The 15,405-nt window shown below is 44.6% G+C and overlaps 1 protein-coding gene across 1 annotated transcript in view; it reads left to right on the top strand.

Moving 5' to 3' along the window:
* The window catches only part of ZNF521 (zinc finger protein 521), a 375,462-nt gene extending 361,697 nt beyond the window's left edge, over positions 1 to 13,765 (top strand). The window contains exon 8 of the mRNA XM_038766760.1: positions 12,954 to 13,765. Within this exon, the coding sequence (XP_038622688.1) occupies positions 12,954 to 12,983 (30 nt within the window). The 3' untranslated portion in view covers positions 12,984 to 13,765. The remainder of the gene's footprint in view (positions 1 to 12,953) is intronic.
* Positions 13,766 to 15,405: the final 1,640 nt, after the last annotated feature.

Here is a 15,405-nt window from a genome sequence, read left to right as displayed (position 1 = left end):
ATACTAATAATGATAATGGCATTTATTACGTGCTCTGCACCCAGTAAAAGCTCCAAAACTGCCATTGATTGATTGATATTTAGGTGCTCATTACAAGATTATGAGATGGGTATCTCTGTCCCACCGGGAGTTCACAAACCATCTTATCCCCATTTTACAGAGGAGGGAACTGAGGTTCAGAGACAGGTCACAGTAGCAGAGTTGAGATTCGAACGCAAGTCACCAGACTCTCAGCTGGTTGCTTTTTCCATTAAGCCACTCTACTTCCTGGCAAATTTAGCCATCATAGTGCATTCCCATTGCTCTGCTGAAAGGTGAAATTGACTCTTCTGGTCAGTTGGTATTATCCTCCACCTCCTCCATGCCTGCTAACTTTTCTTTCCACTGCTCAACTCTTTCCCAATACTGAATCCCACTTCTAGACAACCGTAGCTGCTTAATATCCCATTTCTACCTGCCTCTTCCTAACATTTTCCTCTCAGACTTCCCCCGACTTCCCCGTCTTGATTGTAAGCTCCTTGAGGGCAGGGATTGTGTCTACCAAATCCATTGCATTGTACTCTCCCAGGTGCTCGGGCACACAGTAAGCACTCAATAAATCCCTTGGATCGATCGATTAAATTGTTGACCCCCTCATCATTCCGTTCCCTGAACCCCAATCTCCAAGCTCCACCAGGGGCGGTCTGCAATCCCAGAAAATCTGGTGGAATCCTGAACTTTGTGCCTTAATAATAATAATTGTGGTATTTATCAGCACTTACTATGTGTCAAGCACTGTACTAAGCGCTGGGGTAGTTACTCCATAATCAGGTCCCACATGGGGCTCACAGTCTCAGTACGAGGGAAAACAGATATTGAATCCCCGTTTTAAAGATTTGGTGGCTGAGGCTCAGAGAAGTTAAGCGACTTGCCCAAGGTCACACAGCAAGTAAGTGACAGAGCCGGCATAAGAACCCTGGTACCTTGTGATTTGTTTTTGTTGGTTTTTTTTCAATCTGCAGTCTTTGATTAGGTTTGAGCAAATGTTGCATTTGGTAGTTCCCTGGGTCAGAAAACTGTCTCTGCTCTTTTTTTTGTGTGCGGGGGGACCAAACAGTTGCCACCCTCCCCCTATACCAATCCTGCATCCAGCCACAGGGTTTTTCCAGATGACCTGGAAGGATTTTTCCAGCCCTGTCATCTAGGTAATTCAGGCTGGGTGTCGAGGGAACAAATTATTAGGCTGTACAAGCATTTCCCTGGAGAGGCGGTGGAAGCCAATGGTCCGAACCATCTAACTCCAGGTTAGAAAAAAAGACTTTTGAGGCCAATTGCGTACCTGCGGGGGGACGGGTCAGATAACCGAATAGTCATTTTCTCGCTTGGGATCTTCTGGATTTTCCTGCTGTTTTTCAAGGAGTTGATTTTTGTCTTCCACTTTCCTAAGCTTAGTGTCAGCCGGAGAGGATGTTGGGATGTCAGTTTAAGCCTGTGTGCACAGTTAAATGTCAAAAGAAAACGCATCGGTGTCTCTGAAGGTTCACGATGATGACACTACTCTACGAAGGAGCAAAAAGGGAGACTCTTGCCAGTGCAGACACTATCATGAATGCATCGTTTGGGACATTAAAGACCCGTGGCGAAAGAATTCAGCGGCAGCATGGGTTTCTGGAAATGTCACTACAGTGTCAAACAGAGTAGGAGAGCCCCATTTGGGCAAATCCCGCCTAAGCAAAAAGTACCGGTTCCTTCCCCGCCTTGCCTTTTGAAAATCCCCCCTCTGCCATTCACTTCTGGGATGCTCAAAGCCCTGCCCATTCATGAGGATCACATGACATTGAGGGTATCTGAAATCCAAGGAACCTGTGGGCACTATTCCTCTTCCTGCTACTAAAAAACAGTGTGGCCTGGTGGAAAGACCACAGGGCTGGGAGTCAGGACATCAGGGTTCTAATCCTGACTCTACCCCTGTGTGACTTCTGGCCAGTATGTGTGCCTCAGTTTCCACCCTACATTAAAGGAGACTCAAATACCTGTTCTCCCTCCTTCTTAGACTGGGAGCCCTATGTCGGGTGGGGATTGCTTCTGATCTGATTGCATTCTATCTTTGGGAAGCGGCGTGGCCTAGTGGGAACAGCATGGGCTTGGGATTCAGAAAGAAGCCCTGGGTTCTAATCCCAACGCCGCCGCTTACCTATGTGACCTTGGGCAAGTCAGTTAGCTTCTTGGTTCAATTTAATTCAGTTGTTTTTCTTGAGTGTTTACTGTGTGCAAAGCACTGTACTAAGTGCTTAGGACAGTATAATTTAACAACAAACAGACTCATTCCCTGTCCACGACCAGCTCACCGTCTAGAGGATGACTGTGTCTCAGATCCTCATCAGCAAAATGAGGATTTAATACGTGTTCTCCCTCTTACCTACTCTGTGAGCCCCATGTGGGCTCACCTGATTATCCTACCTCTCTACCCCAGAACTTAGTAGAGTGCTTAGCTTATAGTAAACGCTTCATAAATACTACAATCGCCATTATCTCCCTAGTGCTTAGCACAGCGCTTGGCACAGAGTAAGGGCTGAACCGGTACTACCAATAGGATTCTTATCCTTTCTCTACAAGAATCATCCGGTGCCTTAGAGGCGGCCCTAACAAATCTGACTGGATAAGTTGGACACCATTGGACTCATGGAGCCTCGGGAGTTCCGACTGCTGGAATTCCCTGGCTTAACCCGGATCGTTTCCCATAAACACGTTGAATGTCGTCTTCCCAGCATTCCTGCCACTACCTCCAAGCCGAACGAGTTCTCCTTTAGCCAGCCAAGAGCGACGAATGGTTTGGCAGCCCCAGGGCCCCCGAAAACGATGAATCATCCAAGTGCCGGTCACCTCCTGAAGGTTTTCCGAGAGGAAGCTCTGCTACTGTCCCCATTCTCTCCCTAACTGGCTCTCCGGCTTCTGTCACGGTTACCTGGACGTGTCTGCGGAGTATTATCCCAGCAAAGACGGTGGGAGTGGAAAGGGGAGGAGGGTGGAGATGTAGAAAATCTTGATTAGAAAGTATAATTTAATAGAACGTGTATTGAACCAAATGTATTGATTAATGCAGAAGATATAGTACTTCTATTGATTCAAACCAGAGATTTAGTACTAAAAGCTGGGAGCCAAAAAGCCATTGCAGATTGCTCCAAAAGTCAGTTTAATGCTGTCCTTGAGAATGCCTTCACAAAGAAATTCTTCTAATGTTTGAGGACTAGGTAGAATGCGGTATATGTCAGTTTGATCCCGGAGGGTTTTATTTTGTACTCTAATAGCTGTTACGAGCCTACATTATATCCAAGGAGTAATTTTCCTTAGGGTACCCCAGCCTGCTTTGTGTCAATATTCTAGCATTTTAAGTCACGTACGGTATATGCTTCTGGGAAAAGAACAGGAGCCAGCCAGACTCGTAATGGCCTGCATTCATTAATAAAGGCAGAAGCTTCTGTCCCACCATTGCCCGCTCCAGGGATGTCTCCCTGGCCTTCAGGGGCCCACACAGACCCATTTAAAGAAAGCTTTATTTGGAGTGGGCAGGAGATGAAATGCAGGGCTCGCAGGCATTTCCTAAGTCAGCGAGATGTCTGAGCACAGGGTGACCTTAATGGGTCAAAGCAGAATTGCAGGTCAAAAGACTTATTATCCAGCCTGTTGGAAACCAATTGCTTTTGTTTAAAAAAAAGCATTGGTGCTTAAAGGTTGATGGCGAGGTGGAATTCTGCTTCCCAGCCTGAAACGGATCGGGGAAGTGGAATGGGGTCTTGGAACAATAACCGCTTTGAGAGCACCCTAATGTGTTCGGATAAAGGGACCCCCGTCCCCCCCACAAATGATAACACGGGGTGGGGGTGGGGGGTTGTAATGAGTTCATTCGGAGTGATTGATTCCCGTTGTTTGTGTTCAACCAAAGAGAAGATAACGCGCCGGTTTGGAGCTGTCGGCATCTGGGGAAAGAAACATCCATGTTTAATCTTTCTATTCCCGCATGGTTTTGAGGGGCTGGTCCTGCTGTTTCGCCGAACTGAAGAGACAACTGCCCCTTGGATCAGGGACTCCAGAGGGGAGACAAGTTGTGGCTTGTCACTTTCTCCCTTCTTGGGGTACCTGGGTACCTGCGTGCCCCAAGAGGTGTCCAGAGCACCTCTTTGTCATCTGCTTCTCATTTTTGTTGTTGTTGTTTGTTTCTTATGGCAGCTGTTAAGTGCTTACTCTGTGCCAGGCACTGTTCTAAGCACTGGAGTAGATTCAAGTTAATCAGGTAAGACACAGACCATGTCCCACGAGGGCTCACAGTCTTAATCCCCATTTTTACAAATGAGGTAATTGAGGCAGAGGGAAGTGAAGCGACTTGCTCAAGGTCACACCGCAGATGGGCGGCGGAGCCGGGATTAGAAGCTAGGTCCTCTGACACCCAGGCCGGTGCTCATTCCATTAGGCCGCACTGCTTCAAGGCGCCCTTCTTCGGGTTTAGACAAAGGGGTGGAAAACGAAAAGTCAAACAACTGTAAGTAATAATAATGATGGTATTTGTTAAGCGCTTACTGTGTGCCAAGCACCAACTGTTTCCACCCAGCTTCCCCTCCCTTGGTTTTTAGGAGCAGGGTTTGACGTGTGGATTTTATGGATGGCTCCGGGAGGAGGGGGGGTCACAGATTATGGAGGAGGACTGGCCTTCAGCAATTTAAGGGAGAGTATGGGGTCTCTGCCTGATAACGTGGCTGGTGACCGATTTTTAACTCTTTAACCCCAAGATAATCAAGTCCTAACTCTGCCAGTGTGGCATGTGCTTGGAAAGTCACCTAGGTCTTAAATAGAACAGCATTTCCTCGTGTGGCGGAGGTAAAAATGGGATCTGCTATCCATGGGGAATGTTTTCAGGATGGAATTGCTTGAGAGGATTGGGAGGGGATGGGGTTCTGTTTATTGTTTTAAACCTCGTTTTTTCCCTCGCTTGTTTGCTTAAACCAAGGAATAAACAGCTTGGCTATTTAGATGTGGTCGGAGCTGAGAAAGGGAGACTGTATTAGTCATCTGTTTTCCTGCCAAGTATGGAAGAGGAATTCCGGCCTATGGCAGATCCGCGCTCCTGTTTTAAAAGAACTTCACTGTGAGCAAAAGGATGGTTGAGGCGGATGTGGTGTTTCAGCTTTTTGTGTTGGATTTTGTCCATTTAGCCGAAGTCGTACAGCTAGAAGCTTCTGAATGGAGCATGTTTTACTGGGACACAGAGAGAAGGTGTTTGGGAAACTTCTGCTGTTATGGCATTACTTTTAGATCAATCAATCACATTTATTGAACGCTTACTGTGTGCAGAGGACTCTACTAAGAGCTTGGAAAGATTACGATATAACAGAGTAGATAGACATGTTCCCTGCCCACAATGAGCTTACAATTCAGAGCGGGAGACAGACATTAATATCAATAAATAGATTTTGGTTATGTATACAAGTGCTGTGGGGCTGAGGGAGAGGTGAATTAACGGAGCAAATCCAAGTTCAAGGGTGATGTAGATGGGAGTGGGAGAGAAGGAAATGAGGGCTTAGTCAGGGAATATCTCTTGGAGGAGATAAGATTTTAATGAGGCTTTGAAGGTAGAGAGAGTGAAAAATCTGTCAGGTATGAAGGGGAAGGCATTTCCAGGCCAGAGGTGGGATGTGGGAGAGCGGCCGGTGACGAGATAGATGAGATCGAGTTAGACTGATCTTCTTCTATGCTTAAGGTGTGTTTTCACCCTTAACCCCATCCCGGGAGGAAGCTGTTCATGACTGGGAATGATTGTTGGCAATTTTCAGTTACCCAGACTGAGGGTGTCTGAGAGATAGCTTCTAAAGAAGCACATATAACTCTCAGTGGAAAAGTTTTCCCCTCTTCTGAGCTCCTCTTCTAACTCTCCCCCAGTCCCTACCCATGTCTCTGTGGATATGGTGGCCCCCTGCTTCTCGCCTCTGTAAAACACTCCCCTCACCCTGGAACTGAATTCCCCCCTCTTTCTCTCCTCCCACCTCTCCATGAGATTGCATTCAGGTGCTCCGGGGAAGGTCGATTGATTCATTCATTCAAATATATTGAACGCTTACTGTGTGCAGAGCACTGTACTAAGCGCTTGCAAAGTACAATTTGGCAACAGAGACCATCTCTACCCAACAATGGGCTCACAGTCTAAAATGGGGGGAGACAGACAACAAAATGGATCAAAGCAGGTGATTACTCAGCGCTTCCCTCTGAAATAAACAGGATGGTGACTGTCAGGATCCAAAGGCCGCATAGCACTCTTCCGAGAAGACTGCTTGCCTGTCTTTCCTGATGTTTCTCTACGGGACGCTTTTAGTTGTTTCTGATGTTAGACTTTCTATGAAGGTTGTAGTGCCTCAGTCTTGTCTGTGTCACCACCAAACCCCACATCCACATCCTGCCTCTGGCCTGGAATGCCTTCCTTCCTCCAATCTGACAGACAATTACTGTCTCTGATTTCAAAGCCTTACTGAAGGCACATCTCCTCCAAGAGGCCTTCTCGACTAAGCTCTCCTTTCCTCTTCTCCCACTCCCTTCTACATAGCCCTGACTTGCTCCCTTTCTTCATCCTCCCTCCCAGCCCTCCAGCACATATGTCCATATCTGTGATAAATTTGTTTATATTAATGTCTGTCTCCCCCTCTAGACTGTGAGGTCGTTAATAATGATAAGGTCATAGTGGGCAGTGGATGTGGTGCTCTGCACACAGTTGTCAATAAATACGATTGAATTAATGAATGACTTTGGAGCTAGTGTGGCCGAGTGGAAAAAGCACAGGCCTGGGATTCAGAGGACCTAGGTTCTAATGCTGGCTCCACAACTTGCCTGCTCTGAAACTTGGGCAATTCACATCACTTCTTGGTGCCTCAGTTTCCCCATCTTCAAATTGGGATTGAATACCCATTCTGCCCTTTACTTAGACTGTTAGCCCTACGTGGGACAACGACTGTGTCTGACCTGATTATCCCGACTCTTACCCAGGGCTTAAGTACAATGCTTGGCACACAGTAAGGACTTAATATTATTATGAGCAAATATCCCATTCCTTTGTCTCTGCCATCCAGTTTGATGCAATGACATCCAGGGGAAGGAATCCAGTTCCAAAGAGGGAAGAGACCACAGCTCTCCTCATCTTCAAAGCCCTCATAAAACACCATCTCCTCTGGGAAGCCTTTCCTGATTACTTCATGACGCCTCATTCACATCAGCCCAACATCACCAAAGCACCAGTCTATTCCATTCCCACCCTCAGAAATTAGGTGTCCATGTATATGTGCTTGCCTATTAACTGTGTATTCAACCAATTCATCCTGATACACTTATTCTATGTTCTGTTTTATCCTTGGTCTTATTCCTAATCCCACTATTTTTAAATTATGTTTGTCCGTCTCCCCCAGTGGATTGTAAACTTTGGCATCTTTCTTCTTTGGTTCTCTTCCAAGTGCTTAAGGACAGTGCTTTGCTTTCAGTAGGTGCTCAGTAAATGCCATTACTACATATAGAATTGTCCGCATGTGCCTGCTGGCACATGTGAGTTATTTATGATGGGGTTGGCACATGCGGCATCATCCCCACTCTAGCTTGATGCAAAGGTGCAGTGGGAGGGCATAAGGTTGTCGAGGATTTTTCTGCTGATACTCAAGGAGTCTTGGGAAATTATGGATGTCTGGCCCAAGTACCAAAACATTCCTAAGTATAATGGAATTACAGAGAAGGACTGACTCTCCAGGGCTGTGTTCTCTCATCCTTTTGGGTTCTGTAGACTCAGAAGCCAGAGGAGCGAGCCATGTGGGATATTTCTGTGCTGCAGCTATTCAGGCCTGAGGCTTGGTTTCACCTCACATGTACGGTGAGCTAAGTGTGCTTGCTTTCCCCCTTCCTTGGTCTCATAAAAGTCCTTACCCGTTCAACCTACACGATTCAGCACTCCCCTCATCTGAACATAATGCTCAATAAATACCATTGTTCGACTGATAAATTGATTCTGATTTCCACACACCAGGCAGAACTGTCTGGTGTTAGAGTCTGCTGCTGTACCACTTTGTTGAAAACTATCCTTTTTGGGGATTTCAAAATGTTTGCTCTGTTCTCCCTGCTTTCATGTTCTCCATTTCGATCTTCTCCTCCTCCTTCTCCTCCCCCTCCTCAGTGAAAGATTTTGTCATGAGCAGTGAGTTGACTTCATTTGCACCATTGGTGATCTTGTTCTGCCATTTGGGAAGCAGTGTGGCCTAATAAAAAGAGCCCAGGCCTGGGAGTAAGAGGATGTGAGTTCTAATCCTGGCTCCACCACATGTCTGCTATGTGAACCTGGGCAAGTCACTTTACTTCTCTAAGTGCCTCAGGTGCCTCATCTGTGAAATGGGGGTTAAGACTGTGAGCCCTATGTGGGACAGGAACTGTGCCCTACCTGATTATCTTGTATCCACCCCAGTGCTTAGAACAGTGCTTAACAAATACCATAATTGTTATTATGATTACTATTTGGTGTTGAGTCTGATATTGGTAAAACTACCAAAGTCAGAAGCAGCTTTTGTGCTCATTCTAGGACTCGCAGATTGGACACTGCTACAGTTTCTGTTTGAAGCTGAAAGGTCTGTTATTGCCAAATGCTTGTCTATTCATCTGGGTCTATCCGTGCATCAGTGGATGGTTGTCAACCTAAATAGTAGCATCCAATGACAACACTAATTCTGTTGAGAAATTTGGGCTATAGGGCTTTCCGGGAGTAGCCTGGTAGGTAACCACAGATTTCTTCAGACTTATTGTGTCAGTCCATAGCGTTACTCTGATTCCCTTAATTTTCATTTGTGTGAAATTGGTAGTATCCTAGCAGCATTAAATGCCTATCGTGTAATTTATTTAACATGATGTTTTGAAAGTTTCCGAGTTTGTATACTCTTAAGGGTAGGGATCATGTCTTTAACCTGCATTACATTTTCCACACAGTAGATGTTCAATAATGAGTGGTAGCTGGATTAATTTTTGTATTGCTATCTGATATTATTCCATCTCAACAGCACTTCTGTCAAAAATCTTGGGTCAGTTTTGTCATCCCTAAAATGGGGATTCAATACCTGTTCTCCCTCCCTCTTAGACCGTGAGCCTTATGTGGGACGGGGACTGTATCTTACCTGGCTATCGTGCATCTTGAACAGTGCTCAGAACAAGGCTTGGCACATAGTAAACTCTAAACAGATATTATTATCATTATTATTGTTATCATTATTATTGTTGTTATAATTATTATTACTAATCCTTCCATTCCAGCAGCAGCAGTAACAAAAGTATTCCCTAAACACTTGCTCTCTTCCAGAGCACAGTTCTAGATCCTGAGGAATAATATATAGGAAGTAGTCATATGTTCAAATTTTAACCCCCAGTAAGGAAACGCTTTCCATAGCAAAACACTGAAACTTGAAAAGTTCACACAATTCAAGAAAAAGTTTTAAATTGAACAAAGCTCAAGTGCTCCAGGACTGTCTTAGGATTTCAAATTCTCAATATCCTAAATGATAGTTGTGACATCGGTAAGCGTTTATTATGTGCTAAGCACCATATTAAATAAAATATAGGCAGATTGGACACAGTTCTTGTCCCACAGGGAGTTCACAGTCTAAGAGGGAGGGAAAACAGGGTTTCTTTGTTTGTTTGTTTGTTTATACTGGCATTTGTTAAGCACTTATTTTGTCAAGCGTTGCTCTAAGCTCTGGGGTAGATTTAAGCTAATCAGGTTGGACACAGTCCCTGTCCCATATGGGGCTCAGTCTGAGTCGGAAAGAGGAGGGTTTAATCCCCATTTTACAGATGAAGTAATTGAGACATGGAGAAATTAAGTGACTTGCCCATGTTCACGCAGCAGACAAGGGGCAGAGTCAGGATTAGAACCCTGACCCAGGATTAGCATTGTTTGTGAGAAGCAGTGTGGCTCAATGGAAAGAGCATGGGCTTTGGAGTCAGAGGTCACGGGTTCAAATCCTGGCTCCTCCAATTGTCAGCTGTGTGACTTTGGGCAAGTCACTTAACTTCTCTGTGCCTCAGTTACCTCATCTGTAAAATGGGGATTTAAGAAAAAACTGTGAGCCCCCCGTGTGACAACCTAATCACCTTATAACCTCCCCAGCACTTAGAACAGTGCTTTGCACATAGTAAGCACTTAATAAATGCCATCATCATCATCAACCCAGGTCCTCTGACTCCTATGCCCAGATGCTTTCCACTTAAACTCCTGGCTTCTCCAAATGTCCTGAAATTGTGTTTCTGCCCACATTCTGCTCTTGTTTTCTGGTTCGATTGTCAGTTGGGAAAGAGGGAAGTTTTCAGAAGTTGCTGAAGGCCAATCATGCACATTCTTCACTCTGTCCCCAGGGTCTCTGTGATAGCCAGTTTAAAGCTGTTAGAAGTAGCGTGAGATGGTGGGTAGAGCAGATGAGGTAACTGAGGCACAGAGAAGTGACTTGCCCAAGAGTCCCACCGCAGACAAGTGGCGGAGCCTGGATTAGAACCCATTTGGTGTCAGGATTTTGTTTGAAAGGGCTTTTTTGTAAAAATACTGCTCTTTGGGTCATGCCTGGGCTGAAACTAAAGGGGCTAGTTCTGTTCTACTTATAGCTTTTGCTGAAGCTCAAGTGTCTCTACCGGTGACCTGTTGTTAACCTGAAACTAATTAAAAACCGGTGATGATCCATAACCTCTAGAGGCTGAGTGAGCAGAGCGTGGCAGGCAGGAATTTGTCAGGAAGAGCAGGGAAGAGGAAGGGAAACTTCGCTCTGCTCTAGAGGCTAGCTACCATCGTTGGAGAAGGACCACGGCCCAGTGGATAGAGCATGGGTCTAGGAATCAGGAGAACCTGAGTTCTAAGGTTCACTACGGTGAGCCATGAAAAACACCCCCTATTTCTTCTTCCCTTCTAGACTGTAAACTCGTGGGCAGGGAATGTGTCTGCCCACTCTGTTGTATGATATTAAAGCCCCACTGGACTCATGTGCGTATCCGTACTTGATTTATCTATACTAATGTCTCTCTTCCTCTCCAGACTGTAAGCTTGCTGTGGTCAGGGAATGTGTCCATTCATTCAATCGTATTTATTGAGCATTTACTGTGTGCAGAGCACTGTACTAAGCGCTTGGGAAGTACCAGTTGGCAACATATAGAGATGGTCCCTACCCAACAGTGGGCTCACAGTCTAGAAGAGTTTAACAGATGAGGAACAGAGAAGTGTCTATTGACTTTTCAATAATAGTACAGCCCCACAGCATACATATACATACCTGTAATTTATTTCTTTGTATTACTGTCTTTCTCCCCCTTTAGACTGTAAACTTATTGTGGGCAAGGGATATGTCTGTTATACTGTTATATTGTACTCTCCCAAGTGCTTAGTACAGGGCTCTGCTTTCATTCATTCATTCAATTGTATTTATTGACCGCTTAGTGTGCAGAGCACTGTACTAAGCACTTGGGAAGCACTTCTAGTCTTCTAGGCTGTGATCCCACTGTTGGGTAGGGACCATCTCTATATGTTGCCAACTTGTACTTCGCAAGCGCTTAGTACAGTGCTCTGCACACAGTAAGTGCTCAATAAACACGACTGGTTGATTGAGTGATTGAAGTACAAGTTAGCAACATATAGAGACGGCCCCTACCCAACAGTGGGCTCACAGTCTAGACACAGTAAGTGCTCAATAAGTACGACTGGCTGATCGGCTAATAGTCATAATAATTGTGGTGTTTGTTAAGTGCATAGTATATGCCAGACAGTGTACCCTAGCACTGGGATAGATCCAAGATAAACAGATCGGACTCAGTCCCTCTCCCATGTGGGGCTCAGTGGCTTAATCCTTATTTTACGAAAGAGGAAACAGAGGCCCAGAGGAAGTGAAGTGACTTGCTCAAGGTCACACAGCAGACAAATGGCAGAGCTGGGATTAGAACCCAGGTCCTCTGACTCCCATGTTCTTTCCGCTAGTCCACGCTGTTTCTCACGCTGAATGGTACCCTCCGAAGCACTTGGAACAGTGCTCTGCGCACAGTAGGAGCTCAATAAATACCATTGATTGATTGGTTGGCAGGAAAACGAGGTGGACTTAGGACCCCACCGTCACCTCGAGGCATCCACACCTCATTTCAAGGGGCTGCAGGGCTAATTTTCACTCAGTAGAGGTCTGGAAGAGCCCCCAAAGCCAACATGATTCCCTCTCCAGATATAATAATAATACGGTAGTATTTGTTAAGCATTTACTGTGTTTCGAGCAATGGGAGATGTAAGATAATCAGGTTGGACCCAGTCCCTTTCCCACATAATAATAATAATAATAATAATAATAATAATAATAATGGCATTTATTGAGTGCTTACTATGTGCGAAGCACAGTTCTAAATGCTGGAGAGGTTACAAGGTGATCAGGTTGTCCCATGGGGGGCTCACAGTCTTCATCCCCATTTTACAGATGAGGTAACTGAGGCACAGAGAAGTCAAGTGACTTGCCCAAAGTCACACAGCCGATCAATGGTGGAGCCGGGATTAGAACCCACGACCTCTGACTCCCAAGCCCGGGCTCTTTCCACTATGCCAAGCTGCTTTCGGTGCTTGAAATGGCCCTCCTCTTTCTGCCAAACTATTCCCTTTGCTTCCAAAACCCGTGCGTCCTTTTTATCATTTATCCAACACCTTAAACCCTATAAAAAAACGATCCAGTGCTACACGGTGATATCCACAGTTTCCTTGGTGGGAATGACGGTGGTCCTTATGCTCTGAGAACAACGTTGGTGGTGATTTAAGTGATGAAGCTGACTAATTTTCTGAAGAATATCCAGCCCACCCTTCTTTGACCAGAAGAACAGAAGCCGATCGTCATTCTGAATGTCAACACGTCTTGTTCTAGAGAAAAAGAAATTACTCAAAATCTCTCTCTTCTTTTTTTCCACAGAATCATACGATGACCCAACACAGCAGTTAGTGTAAGGCCCATCTCTTGAGGAGAACTCTTTGCGGCACAAAAAGGGAACATGTTTTACTCTTTGCACGAAACTTTCATTGTTAATGTATATTATTCCGAAACATTGTATTGTACCATAAAACTTGTATTATCAAAACTGTTGGATGTTCATGTGTTTGAACTTTTGAGCACCGGATAGACTTCCTGTATATAAAGTGTTGCACATGTATTATGTTGTCTGATACTAAAATGGTCTTATAAAGACAGGTGGACTTGGGCCCTATTCAAGCAAGATTTTTAAATGTGAGGAAAAGGCTTAAGTAAAAGCATCATTTTTCAAGGAAGAGGGATTTAAAAACAGCGACGTCACTCGGAACAACTCCATTTGGCCTTCCTTTTACTTGCCACTTAAGTCTAGAATCTCTCTTTTGGTATAGAACTGTTGAACCCAAGACTATTTTTTATTGCCGAAGATTCTTGCAAACCACGAAGAGACTCTCACAGAGCAGAAACCCACAACTGAATAAGGCCCGTATATATATTTGTAAGCCTTGCGATATGAGCGATAGCATTACCATATATGCAATAGTTGTTATGTAGATTGTCCAAGGAACTTTTTTTTTTTTCTGGAAACCATTTGATGCTTTGAGTGTTCAAGATTTTCCTTAATGATTTCACACAGCCAAATTCTTGAATCAGTTGAACTAACCTGTATGTTACTGTTATTAATGTTTACTCTGCGGTCTGAACCTGGAGATTACTGGAATTGTTTTCCAAGAGGAAATAAATTCAGTTTACCATTATGTATGAGGGTATTTGCGTTTCTTCTTTTGCCAGTTACTCTACCATTAAAAATCTAATTGGCTGCATCTCGGAGATGAAATCTGCTTTCGAGAGAATCTCTCAGGCGCTGATTTTCTACTTCATGTTATAACCTCAATCATTTTAAACCTTTTCAAACTTGGCCCAATTCAGCTGGGAGATCAGGCCCCCAGTACACCTCAATTCTCTTGGATACTTACTTGTAATGCTGACATCAGAGCCTGTGGTGATGGCTATTTTGTGCATAATTCACAGCTCGATCCCAGCCCTGCTGAGGTGATTTGAATCTGAAGGTGAGTGGGGCTAACTGAGGAGCATTATCTGGCTAGCAAACCATTGACATTAGTGCTGGACAGGCAGCTGAACTGGTTACTGGCTTCCAACCTGCTTTTCGACTCCATTCCTCAACTATGTCCTACCTCAATTCACCCATCTGTGGAGTGGACTTAGTCCTCCTCTAGGTGGGAGATTCAAAAACTCCGTGTTTCTGAGCTGGCGTCAAGCGCTCAGAAATAGCTAATAATTCTGTTAACAGAAACTCTCCTCTCAGACCTTGAATTCTGGAGAACTTTGTTGTCTCAGGACTGGAGGAAGGGGTGGGTTTGGTTTTTCAAAATCAATTCCTTTTCCCAGATTCGTCTCCTTCCACCTCTAACTTAAATCTGAAACATTTTCAGGTGTGGACTGTGTTTAATTTATTCATGTAATAGCCTCTCTTTTTTGCATCCCCCAAACAGGGGAAGGGCTGTTTTGTGGAGAATTTAGCAATAAGGGGAGCAGGAGAAAAGAGTTAAAAAAAAAAGAGGGGGAAAATGAGAGAAGAAGGAAGAAAAAAGGTAAGAGGGATTTTGGATTGTGTGCCTCGGTAAGCTAAGATTGCACTCTCCCCATTGCTGCTTTCAAAAAGCATTTGACGAATTCACCACCCTACCTCCCACCAATCAATCAATCAATCGTATTTATTGAGCGCTTACTGTGTGCAGAGCACTGTCCCATCGCTTCTTCCTATCCCAGATTTCACAAACAGGGCATTAGTACCTTCTGACCCTTCTTACTACTTACAAAGACAGTCTTTTATTTCCTCCTCAAAAAATTGGTGTTGTGGGGAGGGGGCAGATCATGCATAGAGACAAATAGGAATACGTGGTCATTTCCTTTTTTTTGTGCTTAAAAAAGTCTCATTGTTATTTTTCATTATTACAGAATATGCAGTTATAATATTAGGCCAATCCACACCAGAACTCTAATTTTTCCCTTTCGGCTGAGTGCCGAGAAGGACGTAAAACATTAATAATGTTCTGTTTATAAGAAATCTTTCTCCAAGGATTCCTAAGAATCCCCAAAACAGTTCACCTGACCTCCCAAAAACCCAGTCTTCATTTAAGATGGTCACGATCAGCATTGCTACGGTGCTGCGGTCTCATGTATTATTATTATGATCGTTGGGTTATTTTTATAACTCACCTCTCCGTATGTATGCACCACACCGTCCTGCCAAGAATCTAGAATCTCCAGCAAACGTATGTGCCACTCTGCTGCCGATGAAACTGAATCACAGGGAAAGATACTTAATCCTGGCCCCCTGCTAAGAAGGAAGTATTCAGTAAGACACAGGATCTCC

This window comes from Tachyglossus aculeatus, chromosome 25 (genome assembly GCF_015852505.1).
Source record: "Tachyglossus aculeatus isolate mTacAcu1 chromosome 25, mTacAcu1.pri, whole genome shotgun sequence".
In the NCBI taxonomy this organism is placed as follows: Eukaryota; Metazoa; Chordata; class Mammalia; order Monotremata; family Tachyglossidae; genus Tachyglossus; species Tachyglossus aculeatus.
Note: the sequence above shows the minus strand (reverse complement) of the source record. Positions and strands in the feature narration are given on the sequence as shown.